At 37.0% G+C, this 21,954-nt stretch overlaps 1 protein-coding gene and 1 non-coding gene across 2 annotated transcripts in view; one reads left to right on the forward strand and one right to left on the reverse strand.

Annotated features, from left to right (window-relative positions):
• The window catches only part of AGPS (alkylglycerone phosphate synthase), a 123,780-nt gene that overhangs the window by 6,410 nt on the left and 95,416 nt on the right, over positions 1 to 21,954 (forward strand). Inside the window, exon 2 of the mRNA XM_014546238.1 lies at positions 17,286 to 17,375. Within this exon, the coding sequence (XP_014401724.1) occupies positions 17,286 to 17,375 (90 nt within the window). The remainder of the gene's footprint in view (positions 1 to 17,285; positions 17,376 to 21,954) is intronic.
• TRNAE-UUC lies at positions 6,302 to 6,373 on the reverse strand. The gene has a single exon. It is a non-coding gene; the product is annotated as a tRNA-Glu (tRNA).

Raw genomic sequence — 21,954 nt, forward strand, 5'->3', positions numbered from 1 at the left:
GGGCCCCCCCCCCCCAGCCACCCCCGCCCCTGATTGACCCCACCCACCTCAATAGGGGGCGGGACTGGCCGGCCAACCACCCGCGGCCCCTCCCCCAAGCCTGCCCGGCCAATCGGCCCCCATTGGGGTGGGCTGGCCAGACCCCACCCATGCACAAATTCTAGTAAAGTATAAAACTGGTATGACAGTTGGCTATAGTAATGATGGGAGCCTTTAAAGTAAAGTATCTGGATAGCTTTTAGAAGTCTTATTTTGATAGCAGCAGAATATGTGGAGTTATTTTACAATGATAAAAAATGTAAGGATAAATAATTTATTCTGAAATGTCATAGGTCTTTATTGCAGATAAAATAAAATGAAGGCAAATATCCAAACTAATTAAGAGATATTCATTATAGCATCTTGACATTTTTTCAGATATGATGTGTGTGTATAAAGTCATGCTGTAATAAATTGTTTAAACGAATATTCACTGTCTTGTATATAACTTTCCATGAATGTGCAATACCTTCAGTGACTCTACAAGTATTGTATTATATGATGGTACTATAAATTTAGTACCAACTATATTATATTGTTTCCAATTTTTTCCTATTATAAAGAATGTTATGATAGGCTTTTTATAATTAAATCTTTAAATATTTCCTTAAGGCACATTTTTAAGTAGAATTTTAATGAGTCAGAGAGCATTGGGATATATCCTTCATTTATCTCAGTGGGAAGAAGCAGAAATAAAGGACAACTGCTTATTTGGACTTAATTCTGACCAAGAATAAAGAATTAGAAATGATTTGAATCCTAGGAAAAAGATTGCCATTGTGTTTGAGCACGTTTATATCTTATAATTTAAGAAAGCAGCTTTCTAGAAATTCAGATTAAAAGGAAATTTAGATGCTTTGGTCTGAGTTGCTAAGGGGAAACCAAAACATGACTACATGGAGTCTAGGAAACAGTGCTTAACCCTGCCTGGGTCTCAGGTGATGAGGAGAGCTGAGGAAACTGGCTTAGATGTGCCAATTTAAATTCTTATTGTTATCAGTAAATAATGTACACTCCACACGTATTTTGATGACTTGTACTTCATGTTTGGGCAAATCCCTCTGTATGAGGTGGTGTACTTTAAGGATTATAGTGTCAGCAGTTTTCTTTCCTCCCAACATACCATTTTGAAAACATTTAAACATACTGCAAAATTGAATGTTATAACACATACCAACTAACTAAATTCTGCCATTAATATTTTATTATGCTTGCTTATTACATATTTATCCATTAATCTGTCCTCTTCTTCATCCAGTATTAGTTCATCTCATTTTTGATGAATTTTAAAGAAAATGAGGAGATTCATTTTTAAAGTAAAATTTCCTACATTAGCTTTCACCACTATTGGGGGAATTTTTAAGTTAATATCTCTAACTCTTTAATCTCTATTTTCTTGGTGTTTTCACATAGTTATAATCTCTTCTTGAAATAAAATTTAAAAGTTCTATATTTTTTAAGTAAAAGGTTCTACTTTTGTTCTCGTATATTGGGCTTGATTCCCAAATAGTATTTTGTCTACTTAGTCTTTACAAAGTATTTGTACCTTCACAACATAACTATTAGATGGCTAGTCTGATTTTGGTTTTATTTCCAAATTTTTACCTGATATCTGTCATTATTTTTAGAAAATATATTCTAGTTTGCCTTCAGATTTTATACAAGTGGTAACCATTTTAAAAAGAATTTCTTGTTTTGTAGTATGTGCATTAATTAGGACTTCCAGTTACAAATATTAATTTGTAAGGCTGAAAAGGGGAATTTATTATAAGAGTACAGGGGCACCAAAGAACCCGAGGACAGGAATGGAGCTTGGCCTCCAGCTGGAATTAGAACTAAGAACCAGAAAGCTATCAGATTTCTTGCTGGCTTTCCTTCCTTCTTGCTAGTATCTACTACATATTTCCCTAAGCAGATCAGCCTTTCTGCTCTTCTGTCCAATGGTAAAATATAGCCACCCCTCTTCTCCAGCCAGTAGCATAGAATTATTGAAACCCCTTGTTCCCAATAGCTGGGTCACATGTCTACATTGCTCTAATCAGCTATTGCCTGGAAAGTAGTGGTCGTGCTCTTAGTATAAGAATTGCCCAGGCAGCTGAAAGAGCTGAACTAACTCTGGCCATCATGCCTTGAAAGATGTCACAGCCTGACCATTTGCTCATCTTTTTTGATGATTCCTTCAAGATTCCCAGAATCTTGCTCCACGAGTTATCCTGTTTATTTTCCTTAAGTCGTCGGTCTTTTATTTTTTTTTAATTGACATTTCCTGCTTCTTAAAGGCATGTGAATAAGAGCCTTTGAAATTGTTTTCTGCTTATGTCAGTGACTTCTGGAAATGGCCCTTAATAACTTAGTTATAAAATACTTAGTCATCCTCTTAACCAGTTCCCAGTAGATATCCTGGTAGATATCCTTATCTCTTTCCTTAGCTGTCATGTTATTGCACTATCCTGGTTTTCTTCCTACCTTTCTGGTCATGCTTTTGCTGACTTTACTTCTTTTTGCTTCCTAAATTTACAAATCCTTAAGATCATTTTCAGTTCTTTTGTATTTCCTCCCTTAATAATCTCAGCTATTTAGACTGTATTAGCTTTTACCTCCATAGGAGGAATTCTGTAAAGCAAATCTTATGTCAAGATATATAAATAACGTTCAACATCTCCATTTCCTTCCCCATCTTTGACTATATTTTTAGGCACTTTGTTTTTTTAAACTTTTTTTTTTTAACTAATTTCAGAGAGGAAGGGAGAGGGAGAGAGAGAGAAACATCAATGGTGAGAGAGAATCATTGATCGGCTGCCTCCTGTACACCCTCCACTGGGGATGGAGCTTGCAACCCAGGCATGTGCCCTGACTGGGAATTGAGCCGTGACCTCCTGCTTCATGGTGATGGGACAGTGTTGGCCTTTTTTATGGTCTTGCCAAGGGTATGGGAGGGCTTTCCCCTGGATGACAGCAAAGAAAGGGATCTCAGAGGCTTGGTTTCTATGTTAAAATGACAAATGTTTTTGGAGATATTCTTATTTTCTTTGCTTTGTTTACTTTTATAGTATTTGCAGAAATGTAAGGCTGTAGCAGAAATGAGCTTTACTCACTTATACATTGGTCTGTATAATAAGCTTGTGATTTAATTCCTCTTCCTATTACTAGCAAGCAGGGAGGGAGCAATGAAAGTGAATTGACATTTTCCCAGTTGATGGTAGAGAAAGTTTGGATCACCACATTGATTAAATTATAAGTGGACAGTGGAGGGAACAAATCATGAAATTTAAAGTATAGTCCAGGGAACACATGTGGCCAAGGGAAGTATACACCTTTTTTGGTTGTCTTTTGCTAAGACAACTTCGAGATACTGATTTGGGTTGTTTTCCTCATTTATGTAGCCCAGTACATGAAGCTAACCAATAGTATGTATGGTTGTGTCTTTCTAGGATTCCAGAATGGCAGGTATCAAGCTTGTATACATGTGTATAGGTGTACATGCCTGAACACAAAATATTAGGAATATATACTACTACAAATAGAAATGGCTAATAGTCTGTACAGTATTCCCCCCTTATCCGTGTGGGATACGTTCCAAGACCCCAATGGGTGCCTGAAGCCTTGGATAGTACCAAACCCTATATATATATACACTATGTTTTTTTTCCTATGCATACATACCTGTGATAAAGTATAATTTGTAAAGTAGGCACACTAAAAGATTAACAACAATAACTAATAGTAAAATAGAACAATTGTAAGAATATACTGTAATAAAAGTTATGTGAATGTGGTCTCTATCTTATTGTACTGTACTCACCTTTCTTGTGATGCTGTAAGATTATGATACAATGCCTATGTAGCTAGATGAAGTGAGGTGAATGATGTAGGTATTGTAACGTAGCATTAGACTATTATAAGGGTGACTTGAACACAAGCACTACGATGCTGTGAGAATCAATCTGATAACCTAGATGTTTACTAAGTGACTGGAGGGCGGTAGCTGACTAAGTGACTGGAGGGAGATGCTGGACAAAGGGATGAGTCACATCCCAAGCGGAAGGGAACAGGATGGCAAGAGATTTTCATCATGTTACTTAGAATGGCCCGCTATTTAAAACTTATAAATTGTTTATTTCTGGAATTTTTTATTTAATATTTTTGGACTGCAATTGACTGAGGGTAATCACCACGGGTAGCTGAAACTCTGGAAAAGCAAAACTGCAGATGGGGGCAGGGGAGAGGGGGTGGTGCTGCTGTATACTGTGATTTTCAAGTCAATAAGAATAAATAAATTTTTCCCTAAAAGGAAAAAAAAAATGGACTAATGCAACAAAAAAAGACATATTTGAAATGAACAATAAGCAAGAAAACAAACTTCAATAGTAATTTTTAAAATGCCAATAAAATACCCATAGTACATATTTTCCTCATCAAATTGTCAACAAAAACTATATAATATCCACTGTTGAGGGGAATTTGTATATAGGCTCACACTGCGTCATAGGTTGTGCTTCTCCAGGAGATTTCATCATGCTACTCAGAATGGTCCACAATTTAAAACTTAGTAATTGTTTATTTTGGGAATTTTTATTTAATATTTTCGGATTGCAGTTGACCGTGGGTAACTAAAACTGTAGAAAGCAAAACAGAAAAGGGGAACTACTATATTTCTGTTTTCAAAGAGATTATCCAAACAATAATGAATTTCTAATTGTTAGAATTTGGTAGGGAATAAGAGAAGTTTGGGGGAAAGGGAAGGCACCCCAGGAACCTGCAGTGAATAGTGAATGCCATATTATTCTGCCAAGGCATAAGGTTGGCCTTGCCTTATTTGCCCCAGTCCTCCCTTCTTTCCCCACTTCTTTGTGCCTCTGTCTATAGATTTTTCCTCTCATATCTATATATTCCTTTCCTTCCATTCATCAATTCATAGCAAGTGTTATAAGGAATTGAACCTCGTGGACACGATTTTCTTAAAAAAATATTTTAAATGAAATTTTCTCCTCAACTAAAATATCACTTTATTTTTTAAAATTAAATTTATTGGGGTGACATTGGTTAATAAGATTATGTAGGTTTTAAGTATACATATGTATGATACATGATCTGTATATTACACTGTGTGCCCATCACCCAAAGTCAATTCACCTTTCATTACCATATCTTGGCTCCCTTTTACCCTTTACTACCCTTCCACCCCCCCTTTCCTCTGGTAACCACCATACTGTTGTCTGTGTCTATGAGTTTCAGTTTTATATCTCAAATATGAGTGAAATCATATGGTTGTTAGCTTTTTCTGACTGACTTATTTTGCTTAGCATAATATTCTCAAGGTCCGTCCATGTTGTCACAAATGCAGTATTGTATCTTTTCTCATGGCTGGGTAGTATTGTATGGTATATATGTACCATATTGTCTTTATCCAATCATCTATCAAAGGACACTTTCATTGTTTCCATGTCTAGGTCACTGTGAATAGTGCTGCATTGAACATAGGGGTGCATATGTCTTTTCGAATAAATGTTTTTAAGTATTTTCAGGTTGATACCCAGAAGAGGGATTGTTGGGTATTATGGTAACTCAGTTCTTAATTTTTTGAAGAACCGTTACACTGTTTTCTGTAGTGGCTGTGCTAGCTTACTTTCCCACCAGCAGTGACGATAGTTCCTTTTTACCCACAACCTCGCCAACACTTGTTATTACTTGTCTTGTTAATAGCCATTCTAACAGGTATGAGGTATTTCATTGTAATTTTGATTTGCATTTCCCTAATAGCTAGTGAAGTTGAGCTTTCATTTATCTGTTGGCCATTTGTATATCTTGGAAGAAGTGTCTGTTCAGGTCCTTTGCCCATTTTTTAGTTGGATAGTTTGTTTGATGTAGAGTCTGATGAGTCCTTTATATATTTTGGATATTAACCCCTTATCAGAGCTGTTGTTTGAAAATATCGTCTCCCACTGAATCAGTTGTCCTTTTGTTTTGTTGGCATTTTCTTTTGCTGTGCAGAAGCTTTTTAGTTTGTTATAGTCTCATTCATTTATATTTGCTGTTATTTCCCTTGCCTTTGGGGTCAAATTCATAAAATCTTCCGTAAGACCAAGGTCCATGAGTTTAGTACCTATGTTTTCTTATATGTAATTTATTGTTTCAGATCTTATATTTAGGTCTTTGGCCCATTTTGAATTAATTTTTGTACATGGGGACAAGCTGTAGTTTAGTTTCATTCTTTTGCATGTGGCTTTCCAATTATCCCAGCACCAGAGGATTTCTTATGGCGTTCCCACACCGGGAGTCGAACCCGGGCCACCTGGGTGAAAACCAGGAATCCTAACCGCTAGACAGTGTGGGTCAGAGGATTTCTTTTCTCCATTGTGTGTTTTTGGCTCCTTTATCAAAAATTATTTTCCTATATATATATACTAGAGGCCTGTTGCACGAAGATTCGCGCAATAGGCCTTCCTTCCCCTGGCTGCCGGCCCTGGTTTTCCTCCGGCACCCGGGACCCAGGCCTTTGGTCCGGCCGCAGCAGCAAGGCTTGGCTTCTCCGCTTCAGCCACAGCAGCGAAGCTAGGCTTCTCTGCTCCGGCCACAGCGAGGCTTGGCTTCTCTGCTCCAGCTGCAGCGGAGAAGCCAAGCCTCTTCAGTCTTCATCAGTCTCTGCTCCGCGCCCACATATGCAAATTAACCACCATCTTTGTTGGGTTAATTTGCATACTCATCCTGATTGGCTGGTGGGCATAGCAGAGTGACACCAATTTGCATGTTTCTCTTTTATTAGTGTAGATGTGATTTTATTTCTGGGTTCTCAATTCTGTTCCATTGGTCTGTGTCTTCTTTTTTTTTTGTCAATCCTAACCTGAGGATATTTTTTCCATTGCTTTTTGGAGAGAGTGGAAGGGAGGAGGGGGAGAGAGAGAAATATCAATGTAAGAATGACACATTGATTGGTTGCCTCTCTCACTCGCCACGACTGGGGCCAGGAATTGAATCTGCAAACCCAGGTATGTGCCCTTGACTGGGAATCGAACCTGAAACCATTTAATGAGCAGGCCAATGCTCTCACCACTGCTCTGTCCAGGGTTGTGTGTGTCTGTTTTTCTACCAATACCATGCTGTTTTGATTATCCTTGCTCTGTAGTATAATTTGAAGTCAGGTAGTGTGATATTTCTAGCTTTGTTCTTTTCTCTCAGATTGCTTTGGCTATTCAGGGTCTTTTGTGGTTCCATACAAATCTATTTATTTTTTGTTCTATTTATTTAAAAAATGACAACGAAATATCACATGATCTCACTCATATGTGGAATCTAAGTAACAAAATAAGCTGATGAACGGAGTGGATCCAGAGACATGGAACAGAGTGTGGAATCTTGGAGGGGAGGCTGGGGAGGGCATGTGGGTGGGAGGTAATCAACCAAAGACCTTTATGCATATATGCATAACCCATGGACAGAGACAATATGGTGGTGAAGGCAAGGGGCAAGGGTGGGCTGGAGGTGGTCTGTGGGAGGAAAAAAGGGAAAAGGGGACATATGTAATAATTTCAACAATAAAGAATTATTTTAAAAAATAAATAATAAATGACAACGGATTTTGATGGGGATTTTATTAAATCTGTATATTGCTTTGGGTAATGTGGACATTTTAATTATGTTAATTCTTCCAATCCATGAACATGGAATATCTTTCCATTTCATTGTCTCTTTTTCAATCTCTCTTAATAATGCTTTGTAGTTTTCAGTATATAGGTCCTTCACATCCTTTGTTAAGTTTATACCTAGATATTTTATTCTTTTGGTTGCAATTGCAAAAGGAATTGTTGTTTTTGTTTTTTCATTTCTTTTTCTGAAATTTTATTGTTAGTATATAGGAATGCAGTGGATTTTTGTACATTGATTTTATATCCTGTAACTTTACTGTATGTATTTGTTTATTGTTTCTTATAGTTTTCTGATGGAATCTTTAGAGTTTTCTATATATAGAATCATGTCATCTGCAAAAAGTGACACTTTTACTTTTTCCTTCCAATTTGGATCCCTTTTATTTCTTTATCTTTTCTTAATTGTTCTGGTTAGGACTTCCAGAAGTATGTTTAATAATAGTAGTGAGAGTGGACATTCTTGTCTTATTTCTGATTTTGGAGGAAAAGCTTTCAGTTTTTTACCATTGAGTATGATATTGGCTGAGGGTTTATCATATAAGACCTTTATATGTTGAGGTTCTTACCTTCCATACCCATTTTATTGAGTGTTTTAATCATAAATGGATGTTGTATCTTATCAAATGCCTTTTCTGCATTTGTTGATAAGATAGGATTTTTATCCTTTGTTAATGTGCTGTATTACATTGATTTTGGACACAATTTTTGACCCTTGAATTCAGGCTTTAAAAAGTTTCTTCAAAGTGTATGTTGAAGCTGACTCATTCTTAATGGAATTCTGTTATTTAAAGAAAAGTGTTGTGATTGCTAAGAAGCCCAACAATGGGTTTTATAACAAATCATTATGGAATTTCTGTATATGTGTAAAAGAAAGAATTGTGTTTTTAAAAACACAATTAAAAACTGGGAACAGAGAGAAACCGCACTGTGATTCAAGGGCTCAGCAGCATATTTGCTTCAGGTTTAGAGTTGCAGTAATCATACTTACTTAGTTCATGGTATTTGTCTATGAACAAATGGGAGGCCTTGCTTTTATTTTCCTCCTCTGATTCCTTATCATTCCATTTTCCCCCTCCCATGGGCACCTATGAATATTCTTGAATATATGTCTATTCTTTTGTAAAATATTCAGTGTTATTCAGTGTGTATATTTTTAATTTATTTAAACTGGTATTATGCTGTTGATCTTTTTGTTTCTCCTTTTGTGTTCACCACTGTTTAAATAATCTCTTCTCGTTTCTGTATGTATATCTACCTCAGAGCTTCAAAGTATTTTTTGCATACTATGATTGCTGTATAGTATTTCACGATATTTACTTACCACTTACTCATTTCTTTGTGATGCCTCCAACTATTCTACAAACAGTGCTCCAGTGCAATGGTCACCAACCAGTGGTCTCCAGATCACTGGTGGTCCGTGAGGTCCAAAAGGTTGGCAACCGCTGCTCCAGAGAATGTATCAGATATGTTCCCTTGTAGAACTGTGTGTGAATTTGTCCCAAATATATACCTAGAGTAGTATAGTTGGGTCATAGAAATGGCATTTCCTATGAAAACTTAGCACATGATTGTTCTGTAGAGCAGCTTACTAGAAATGCATGTGGATTCCTTTCTCCATGTTCTTGAGAACAACTTTCTATGTTGTAATCTTATTGTTAATCTATCTTATACTATAACATTAGAAAAAATAAGAAAGTTGATTAACAATTTATTATATAGAAGGGTCAAATTTTTATTATGGCAACTAGAGTTTTAAAACTTACAGTGGAAATATTGAGGGAAGATTGAAGTACATGTTGAAATTCAAAGTGTTGCATGATAATGTCCAGGTTTTGCAAGAAGTCTTACTGTCTAGAGCATCCGTGGGCAAACTACGGCCCGCAGGCTGGATCCGGCCCATTTGAAATGAATAAAACTAAAAAAAAAAAAAAAAAAGACCGTACCCTTTTATGTAATGATGTTTACTTTGAATTTATATTAGTTCACACAAACACTCCATCCATGCTTTTGTTCCATCCCTTCGGTCCAGTTTAAGAACCCATTGTGGCCCTTGAGTCAAAAAGTTTGCCCACCCCTGGTCTAGAGGGTAGGTATATTATCTTGTTTACTTGTCCAGAAACTTGATCTTGTCATGGTCTATTGTCAATCATATTTACGTAGTCTGACTCATGTTAACTATCCTCACTAGTTACCAGTTAATTAGAATGCCAGTAGACTAATTCATGATGAGAAAGTAAAATGCCAAGCCTCCTGGCCATTTCATTGGCCAGTTTTTCTCTGCAGGGAATTAAGTATAATTAGAAGAGATAGCTTGGTGAGTTTTAATCAGGGCAAGAGGAAATATTCTATGATCTAGGTGATTAATGGTGTCAGGCTATCAAAGCCTAATGGCATTTATCTATTTTCTAACTCAGATGTTTTAACAATGTTGGAACCATGAGATTTGTAGCTGTGTTAATTATGACATGATAATCTATCCATGACTTCTATTTGATTTTTTCTGGTCTTTATTATAAAGGGGTTTCTTTTATAATACACATAAATTCTTGAACTTATAAGTAAGCTATTTAGATTAACTAAATTATTTTAAAGATAATTAGTTGCACTGTTAGAATGAGGCAGTAAACATTGTAATTAGTTTTATAGGGATTTTGCTATTGACTTTTTAGAATTAATTTTGTAGGATATGTAGACTAGATATGAATATGGTTTTAAATCTATTTTAAAGCATATACATTTCAAATTAAATTTAGACTTAAACAGTATTCTATAGTTTTCTCCCCTCATAGAACCTTTATATTTCTAATGAGAACTCAGCTTCAATTAAAAAAAAAGCCAGTAGAAATGATTATTTTATTTATAGGATTTTTTGTAGCAAATCATTTCAGAGATATATCTGTTTATCTTGGTATCTTTCTCATCACTTTTTTTGTCACTTCACTTTTATGATTTTTTTAGGTTATCTGGATCTCAAAATAATTAAGCACATACACAGTTAAAAAGGATTTTAATTAGCACAGAAATCCTTGAAATGTTTTTTTATTTTTAAGTTTATTTTTCAAAATATATTTTTATTGATTTCAGAGAGAGGAAGGGAGAAGGATAGAGAGATAGAAACAACGATGAAACATCACCAGTCAGCTACCTCCTGCACGCTCCCTACTGGAGATCCAGCCTGCAATCAGGCATATACCCTGACCAGGAATCAAACCATGATCTCCTGGTTCGAGGGTCTATATTCAACCACTGAACCACATCGGCCAGTCTGTTTTTTAATTTTTAACTTAAACATATTGTACTACATATGGAATTAATTTGAATTTAACTGATACTGAGCGTGGCTAGTTAGAAATCCAGCTTTGGGGCTTAAGTTTTATACTTCAGTTTTTATTTTTCTAAAGCTCTAAGATTATATGGCATTTTCTTATTTAAATTGGAAAAGATAGGTGAAAATTTGGTTTTCATTTGAACTGAGTGGTGAAGTGTCTTTTATTAGAATTTTGATTATTGGAATTACATTGGGGGGATTCCTTAAGTTATTAGCTAATTGAAGTTTTTATTGCTAATCCAAAATAAAACTAGATTAAAGCATATTTTAATGAAAAATGTTATGACTAGAAATAGTAATGTGTAAATAAGTTATGCATTTTTATCAGAATTCTTGTAGTTTATTATTAGAGGAATAATAATTTAACTGTTTATGTATGTACAGAGATGTAAAAGTAAAAATTTCCCATTTTTAGAATAAAGTAACTTTTTATAGTTTTCATAATAATGATAATAAAAATAATAATAATGATACCTCTAAATATTTCAGTTAAAAATTGTGCAAACAGCCCTGGGTATTGCAGAATACTGTGTCTATATAATGGGAGAATACTGCCACCTTGTGTATATGTGATGCTATTTTATTTCTCCATTTTCATTTTTTATGCCAGCTAATACTGTAGTTTCTCACCATTTGGTACTGTGTTCAGATGTGTACATGTTTAAAAAGAAACAAAATACTGATGGTTGTTTTTTCATATAGTAAAATCAAGCCAAATTTTTCTTATTCTTGCCAGGAAGAGGAGTCTTCCATTTTGAAGACATTGAATTTGGTGTAGTTAGATTTAGATCTAAGAATTGGAAAGTCTGAGAGATCAGCCTGGTTAATTGATATCTGGGGTTAGTTGAGAATTGAATCCTTTTATTTGAATTTTATGGAAAGTTGGTGATTCTTTTATCATTCTTCATTTTAGTGCTTTCAATTCTTTGGGATCATTATTCCGAATGTCACAATTCATTATTCTATATAATAAAAAGCTAATATGCAAATTGACAGAACAGCGGAATGACTGGTCACTATGATGCGCACTGACCACCAGGGGGCACACTGACCACAAGGGGGAGCTCCACTCAGCCAGAAGCCCTGAGCCGGGCTCACAGCTGGCGAGCGCAGCGGTGGCGGTGGGAGCTTCCCCCGCCTCCACGGCAGTGCTAAAGATGTCCAACTGCCAGGATGTCTGACTGCCGGCTTAGGCCCATTCCCCGGACCTAAGTCGGCAGTCAGACGTTCCCTGAGGGCTCCCGGACTGCGAGAAGGCAGGCTGGGCTAGGGACCCCCATTCCAGTGCATGAATTTCAGGCACTGGCCCTCTAGTATTGTAGATAAAGGAAGTACAGGGCTTTGGGCTTACCACCACGACCATATTTCTTTTCTTTTTTTTTTTTTTTAATTTTCTTGGCTTTTGAATTTTTTTTTAAAGCCTCATTTTTATTCCATATTACTTTTTTAAAAAATATATTTTATTGGTTTTTTACAGAGAGGAAGGGAGAGAGATAGAGCGTTAGAAACATCAATGAGAGAGAAATATCAATCAGCTGCCTCCTGCACATCTCCCACTGGGGATGCGCCCACAACCCAGGCACATGCCCTTGACCGGAATCGAATCTGGGACCTTTCAGTCGGCAGGCCGACGCTCTATCCACTGAGCCAAACCAGTTTTGGCGACCATATTTCTTTTTTTTAAAAAAATATTTTTATTGATTTCAGAGAGGAAAGGAGAGGGAAAGATAGAAACATAAATGATGAGAGAGAACCATTGATCGGCTGCCTCCTGCATGCCCCCTACTGGGGATCGAGCCAGCAATCCAGGCATGTGCCCTTGACCGAATTGAACCCGGGACCCTTCAGACCACAGGACAATGCTCCATCCACTGAGCCAAACCAGCTAGGGCCACAACCATATTTCTTGATGTTTAAATGTTTTCCTTTATTTAGGTCAAGTACAGAAGAACTACTGTAATAATGACATGTAATAGTGCTATGAAAAATATTGATGTTATGAAAAAAGGGTTCCTTTAAATTATTTTGGTTACCTAAGGGAATGAGTTGGCAGGTTTCAGGTATTATCTTTCTAAGGAGGAAGAGTCACCAGACTGCAAGTTCACTTTCTGATGCTCCCAACTAGCTTAGCTATGTAATGATGAGTTCTCTGGGCACCAATTTCTTCATTTGAAAAATGAGCAGTTGAACCAGGTGGTTTCTAAGGACCTTTTTAGGCTTTAGAATTCTATGATTGTGTAAAGTTTTCCTCTCTGTTTTTAAAATGTTGTTGTGGTAATGCCCTTCAGTGTACTCACTATACTCTTCCAAATAAGAAGTTATTTTAAAATTTAGTGTAATCACACAATTGTGATTACATAGAATAAATATATTAGTAATATTAGGGGATGCATGTGTATAAAAGTTTAAAACTTGAAGTTTAGGAAATATGCCTACTTTTTATTTAACACTGGGAACTTCAAGATTGGCTTTGGAGTAACCTAGATATTAATTAATATACTATTCAAGCAATATAACACTTTTTTGGGGGCAGAAATACATTCCAAATGCCTACATTTCAACTTCTGGAAACGCTCTAAAAGTTGTTATAAATATGATAAGGTCCATAGAGGCAGATTTTTCAGATTGAGATGAAAGAGAGAAAAAGGGACATTGGCTTATAGTTAAAAACTTGGAAGTTCTTGAGGATGTTACCCAACTGGAAATTTAAGGCCAAAGATTCTTCAGTATGTAAAGTTTTCCATTTTTTCTTGTACAGCAGCAGTTATTTCCTGCTTATCTTGATTCATTTTTCTCATCAAGTGCTGAGAATAAATACGTAATCAGGTTTAGGTTGTTTTTGTTGTTAATCCTCACCGAAGGGTATTTTTCCATTGATTTTCAGAGAAAGTAGAAGGGAGGAGGAGAGACAGAGAGTGAGAAACATCGAATTGAGAGAAACACATCGATTGGTTGCCTCCCACAGGGCCCTGACTAGAGCCTGGGATAGAGCCTGCAATGGTATTTGCCCTTCACCAGAATCGAACCCAGGACCCTTCAGTCTAAGGGCCAGTGCTCTATCCACTGAGCCAAACCAGCCAGGGCAGGTTTAGGTTTTTACTTTGAGACCATCTGGGAATAATTTTTTAAAATCCTAGACATAATTTTAAGGAAAATGTTTCTAATTGTTAAGCTATATAAACATGCCAAATTCAACATCTGTATTGAAACAATTCCCCAGTGCCTGTGGTAATAATACCAAAGCAAAATAACTCTATAGGTATTTTTGCATTTATTTTGCGTAATACCAAACTTCTGTGTTGTTTTTTTTAAAAATCCTCACCTGAGGATAAGTTTCTATTGATTTTGTTTGTTTGTTGTTTCTATTGATTTTAGGGAGAGGAGAAGAGAGAAAGAAACATCAATCAGCTGCCTCCCATACGCACCCAGACCAGAGATCAAACCTGCAACCTGGGCATGTGCCATAACCAGGAATTGAATCCACAATCTTTCAGTTAGGACAACACTCCAACCAACCAAGCCACACCAGCCAGGACCCAAACTACTATTTTATAGAGTACAGTCTTCATGACAAATTAACTACCTAATAAAATACATTTCACATAAAAAATTTATGCACATATTATAAAACATTAAGTAAAGATGTTCATTAAAATGTACATATTATCTCTCTAATGTAAATTATTTTGGATATGTGATAAAAATAAAATCTTAAGTAAATTATACTTCATAAACATGAAAAGAATAAAATCATGAAAAAAGCAAAGTGGACGATGACCTGATTTGTTTTTAGAAAGTGTAATATTAAGAAAATAAGTGTGTCAGTGGTGACATTAGTCATGAGTTTTTTTCTAGGGTTATTTTTCAAAAGGTTTCTTTCAAAACCTTTGTCTCCAGTGAGGTAGGAATGTGAAATTAGAAGACAATATTGGGCAATAGTTTGCCACAGGCTCATCTACAAATCAAATCTCTGGATTGATAATCTTGAGATAATTTTGAATAGTTTATTTTTTATAGCAAGCATGTCAAACTCGTGGCCAGTGGACCACATGCCTTGAGTTTGACATGCTTGTTTTATAGGGACTACTAGAGGTCTGGTGCACGAATTCGTGCACAGGTGGGGTCCCTCTGCCCGGCCAGTCGGGTGGTCAGTGCGCTCCCACAGCCAACCCCCTCACGGCCGGCCAACCTCCCATGTTCCCTCCCCCAGGCCAGCCCCTGTTGGTCCCAATCAGGGCTGGCAGGCTGGGGGTGGGGGGTGGAGGAGGGACTGTGGTTGGTTGGCCGGCCACGGGAAGTTGGCTGTGGCAGCACACTGACCACCCAGCCAGCTGGGGGGAGGAACCACGGGAGGTTGGCTGGCTGTGGGAGGTTGGCTGTGGGAGCGCACTGACTACCAGGGGGCAGCTCCTGCATTGAAAATCTGCCCCCTGGTGGTCAGTGCACGTTATAGCAACTGGTTGTTCGGTCGCTTAGGCTTTTATATACTAGTATATAGACTAGAGGCCCAGTGCACATAATTCGTGCACAGGTAGGGTCCCTAGGCCTGGCTGGCAATCAGGGCCAATCTGTGGGGTGACTGGGGTCCCCCGCTCGCACCCGCCTTGGCTGGTCTGGCCTGTGACTGCTTCTGGGCAACCTGTTTGGAGGTACAAAGTGATCCACAGTTTGTGGCTGCCTCTGCTGGGTGTGTCTGGGAAAAACCAAGTTGTACATCAAGGCCAGCTTACACCAACACCAAGCCTGGGCGCAGGTCAGCAAAAGGCCCAGGGTCTCCACCTGTCTCTATTTGCTGGTTCTCTGTTAGACTCAGTCCCACTGAAAGAGACTTTGGGGGTTCTTGAGTGGAATGAGGTAGTTTCTCAGTGAGTCACCAGATAGGGGTGAGTGGTGTTCACCAGTTTGATACAGGTTCAGACTCTGTGCCACTGCTGCGTCTGAGGCCACTCAGCAAAAGTCCCAAGGTATACCAAGTCAAACTGTCACCTACTGGGTGCCCGCAGACCTTTGTTTGGGGGCACACTCTGAAGGAGTCATCAGAGTGAGGCCTGCAGAGTTTTCAGGCCCAAAGAGACCAAGATTTGGCTGTATGAAGGGAGGGCTTAGTACTGGTCGGGCCTTCGAGGGCAAACTGTACCCCGTCCTAGAGCCACACAAGTCCGTCTGTCCCAGCTTCTGCCTGGACTTCCTACAGAACTGAGCTCAGTAGGGTGGGGGACCTAGGAGTCAGGCGGGTTGGGCTAGTGAATGTTCGTCTGGATATGGCTTCTGTAAATGCTTGGTTATACTAGTAAATCTTCTTATTCAGCTAATCTTCAGTTAGTTGTTCAGGTTGATTATTCTATATTTTAGTTATAATTACAGTTTTGTCTTGGGAGGAAGTGGAGGTAACTTCCACATACTCCACTGCCATCTTGGATCTCCAACTGAAAATTACCATCACTTTATTTCAACAGCCCAGATATACTAGGGTACCATGCTAAAACATATAATAAAATCTGACATAACACTGAAATGTGTTTGCTTATTGTGTTCTGCACAGGCTCAGACCTATTCTTTTATAATGTGCAAAATTGAATCAGTGAACCCTTGATTTTGATGAAAATGATTTTTAAAACTATGAAATACTACATTTTGGAAACCAAAAATACCATATTGTTTTGGACTACTGGAAACTGGTATAGTTATTAACTGTTATGTTAATGTTAATATGTAGGTCAAGGCAGAGGCTATACCTTGTTAAAGGATTTAGAATGGTTGTAGATGCAGCACTCAGATTTTTAATGTACTTTATTAAAAGTGTCTGCTACTGATAATGTCATTACTATTGAACCTACTTTGTAAATTGGTCTTTTTCATCATAGAAGATTATTGTCATTTTTAAAATATGGCAAAAATGTGTTTCCTGTTCAAGTAATCTATTTTTATTGCAAAATTTTTTAGCCATCGTAAATATAAACTCAATAATGTACAAAATAAAGCATATTTTACTCTAAGTATATTTTTCTCCTTTGTCCTTTTTTCTTCTTTTTTTCTTTGAATGCATTAAATGTAGTGGTTGGAGCCCTTTGTGAAGCAGGTGCTGCTCATTAGAGTGATTCTATATTTGGAAATATTAATACATAGACATTGTGATATACATCCCATTTTATTTAAACAAATATAATATTAGTGGGATAAAGTCTTCTTTTAAATGACTGGAAAGTTAATAGTGATCACTCTTTTGTTTTAAGATGTTTAGCATAGGTCTCATTTACATATTTTTTTCTTATTAGGCAAGAAGTTTTGAAATGGAATGGATGGGGATATAATGATTCCAAGTTCATCTTCAATAAGAAAGGCCAAGCTGAGTTGACTGGGAAAAGGTAACTGTTTATTCTTTCTTTTGTTATTTTTCCCCCCACTTTTTGTTTCTATGAAAAATTTTAAACATAAATAACAAACATAACATGTTCAATAATAGACACACATAACAATAGAATAATATAATGATTCCTCCCTTCATTTAAAATTTACCAGTATTTTGCCATAATTGCTTCTTTTCTGTAGTATTTTAAATTCTGGCATTTTTTATGTCAGTTCTAAATGTTTACATATGTGTCCCTTAAAAAATGAGGACCCAATACAGCCATTCATATAATATCATTGTCATACACCCTAAAATAATAAATTTTATAATATATGATTGATTATCTAGTCCACATTCACATTTTCCCAGTTGTCTCAAAATGCCATTTTTATAGGTAGTGTGTTTGACTTAGAAAGTAAATAAGGTCTGCCCATATTACCTAATCCCCATACCATTGATTTGTTGGAAAGTAACTCCAGTTTTTGTTGTTGTTGTTGTTGTTAATCCTCACCTGAGGATATTTTTTTCCATTGCATTCAGAGAGAATAGAATAGAGGGAAGGAGGGAGGGAGGGAGGAAGAAAGAGAGGGAGGGAGAGAGAGAGAGACAGACAGACAGGGAGAGAGATATGAGAGAGACACGTTGACTGGTTGTCTGCCGTTCATGCCCCAACCTAGGATGGGGAGGGAACCTGCAACCCAGGTACATGCCCTTGACTGGGAATCGAACTCATGACCCTAGTGCACTCATGACCAATGACACTCTAACCATTGAGCACACCGGCCAGGGTCAAAGTAACTCCATTTTTAATTCTGAGCATTTATATTTGGGTATGGGTTATTATGGAAGGTGAACAATTTTTGGTGAATGTAAATTAGTTTTCTGAGATATATTAGGGAAGAAGTGATGAAGAAGGATCAGGCAGTTGTTTGATAGCTTTCATATTGCTGAAATGTTTTTGTTAATGTGTTGGTAAGAATATTAAAGAATATTTGTATTGTACTTGGGATGGTGAACACACAATACAGTGTACAGATGATATGTTGTAGAATTGTACACCCAAAACCTGTATAATTTTATTAACTCTAATAAATTCAATAAAAGGGGGGAAAAAAGAATATTTGTATTGTTACTATTCCAGATACAGATAATTGTAAAATAAGTTCTTAGTTGATTGTAAGCAACACTGATCCTGCGAAAGCTGGTATTTTGGGTTTGTCTATTGAATTTTGATAGAAATTTTTTGAAAGGACAGTGAGTATAAATATATAATATTTGAATGCTGGCTCTAAAAATAAAAAAAATTAAGGCTAGGTAAAAATTGGATCAGCTATATTATGAATATCAGTAATGTACTTTGACTTAATATCTATTGGGCATTAATATGCTTGGATTAATACTTTTTAAATGTATAAAATATGTCAATAGTTGAAATATCAGCAAGAAAACTTTTATTCCTTTGGAGAAATTATTTTTCTTTAAAACATAATTATCCTATATTTCTAACTTAAATATACCTTGTACCTGAAACAAAACCTCAGGAGTAGTAATTAGGAACTAATTTTATTGAAGGTGTAAAGATGTACATTTGACCTTTGTTTTCCTTTCTTTTTTTTTTAATCCTCATCTGAGGATATGCTTTTATTGATTTTTAGAGAGAGGAATGGAGAGAGAGACAGACAGACAGACATCGATGTGAGAGAGAAATATCAATAGGTTGCCTCCTGTAGGTGCCCTGACCGGGAATCAATCTTGTAACATTTTGGTGTATGGGACGACATTCCAATCACTCAGTTAATAGGAAAAATAAATATTATCTACATTCTCATTTCCAATCCTTAAGTATGGCTGGACAACATATTGGTTAGAGGCTTAGTTGAGAAATTATATATAATTCAGGTAGAAGAAATTTCTGATTAAAATTAAATTTACCAGTGTTCTAGATGATGAGTGTTTTATGTTTTAAGCGGAATAATGTCTAATACAGTAGAAACTTATCTATGTAGAGATTGTCTTTACACAATCTTCTTAGAGGGTGGGATAGAGGGAGTGAATTTTCTGAACTTAGAAAACCAATTCTCAGATATTGTCTTTATTTCTTTCTTTCTGTGTCTTTTGACCTTGCAGGTATAGCATGTTTGTTTTATAGGAGGGAACAAATAGTCAACTTGTACTTCAGCACAGTGCCTTTGGAAGCAGAGAATTTATCTGCTGACATTAGACACTGGAAGATTGCTGCTGGTGCCACTCTAATCAGGATGGATTCAATGAAGGCCTCCTTTTTTTGCGTGGTTGACTCCTGAGTTAGAGTCCAGTGGAGGTGGGAAGAGGACAGGATGGTGGGACGGGATGGTGGGGGCAGGTTGCATATGTCTGGCAGAGCCTGCAAAGGGAGACCAGTCTTTGGTTCCCACTAAGACTCATCCAAAGGGTAATTCTCCATACACAGAAATGGAATTTAGTCATCTACAATAGTTAGTCATCTTATAATAAGTTACCCTGTGACAAAAATTTCTATTGTTCCAGTAAGAGTCAAAGGGTAGAAGAATAAGAAGTTTGTGATATTCCTAAAAGAGAAAATGGAGTTGTGACTAGAAAGGATGAGTGGAAAAAAAATACTGATTTGGCTGAACAGTATTAATTCGCCCTTTTGTTATTAATACTAGATTATAAGGAAAATTTTTGAAATTTTTTGTTAAGACTTGCTATTCTGGCTTTGTAATGGACTAAACAAATATAGACCCTTTGCCATCTATAAGCACATAGGAAACATGGATAAAATACACAAGAAAGAAGTATAACAGAGTCTGAAAGAAAGGAAGGGAAATCGTTAGATGCCAGAAATTAATAGTGACTCTCAATGAAAATTTATGGAGATTCCCTTCTTTCTGATCCAAAAATCATTGAAAAGTTAGGAAATTTTTATGAGGAAATGTGATTGATTGTATATATTTTTAGGAGGGTAACTTTGACATTTACAACTTAGCCATTAAATTAGAAGCAATTATTATAAGGTATTTTAGATCTTAGGGCAAAATTAGAAGTTTTTTTCCCTGAACACAGCCTTATCTTTTGAACAGATTTGTAATTTGTCGGTCTATAAATCACTAGATTTATAATCCTGTTATTTTTTTTTCTTCTAGATATAGATGAATTTAGTCCTCATTTTAAGCAGCAAATGGGTAATACTTCAGAACTAGCTCTATAGACTTCTATAAACTAAAATTTTTGAAAAGTGTCATTCTTTGACTTAAAGGTTACACAGCACAAGTTAGTGTTTACATGAAAAGAATTTGTCTGGGTTTGTTGCACATTGTATTTCCAGTGGCATAATTTTTCATTAAATTTTATCTTCAAGTATAAAAAGGCTATTGAATTGCTTAGCAGTTGTGGAACTCACTCTGGTAGATGGTTGCATCTGCTAATATTTTGCTACCTCTATGCACTGCCCTGAGTTTAGTTATTATAAATCCTGACATGCCCTTCCTTCTTAGATATTTATGCCCACAAAATTTTCTTTCCATGTACTGTTTAGGGATTTCTTTGGACTTGTTCTGATTCTGTATCTTCTACAGTTCAATCTACCTTGGTTCTAAGGAAAGGTGGTAATTTGACCTCACTTTATATTTTACAAAAAGACCATTTCTTGAAGTTCTCAAACTAATCTTCAGTCGTGATAAAGATCTATTCAGTAGTCTGTTTCAACAATTGGTATAGGCACTTGGCTTTCCTCTTATCACATTTCTGGTAAAAAGTGCATGTTTCCTGTCAATATGTTCACCCTATAAATAAAATGCCTTTGCAGCTTTGACTGAACTGGGTTGTAAATTTTTTAAGAATAGGAGTCATATTATAATACCAATTTAGTGTATCCTGCAATGCATAGTATAGAAAATAATACAATCCTATCTAATAAAAGAGAAACATGGTAATTAGCCGTAACTTTGCTACCCTTCCCATTGGCTAATCAGCGAGATATGCAAATTAACTGCCAACCAAGATGGCGGCCGGCAGCCAGGCAGCTGATGTGAACAGGAGGTTTGCTTGATCCAGTGATGGAGGAAGCCAACGTTCCCTGCCTACCTCTCCTGGGCTCTGAGCTGCTCTCTAAGAAACATTGTTGCAAATATAGAAGCTAAACAAAACCCCAGAAACCTCTTTCAGTCAGCCCGGATCTCAGAGCTGGAGTTGCAACAAAAGTTTCAAATACAGAAGGTAAACAAAGCCAAGAAACCTGCTTTCAGCAGCCGAGGTTTCAGAGCTAAAGCCGGCTCTCAGCTCCAGTGACAGCCATAGAAGGGAAATAAATCACAGAATAAAAAAAAAAAGAAAAAAAAGAAAGGTTGGGAGCTTCAGTCACTCGCCAGCCTGAAAACGGCCCTTAGCCCCTCACCCAGACTGGCCAGGCACCCCAGTGGGGACCCCCACCCTGAAGGGGGTGTGACCAGCTGCAAACAGCCATCATCCCCTCACCCAGGCTGGCCAGGCACCCCAGTGGGGACCCCCACCCTGAAGGGGGTGTGACCAGCTGCAAACAGCCATCATCACCTCATCCAGGCTGGCCAGGCACCCAAGCGGGACCCCCACCCTGATCC

The sequence above is a fragment of the Myotis brandtii genome, unplaced genomic scaffold (assembly GCF_000412655.1).
Source record: "Myotis brandtii unplaced genomic scaffold, ASM41265v1 scaffold112, whole genome shotgun sequence".
Lineage (NCBI taxonomy): Eukaryota > Metazoa > Chordata > Mammalia > Chiroptera > Vespertilionidae > Myotis > Myotis brandtii.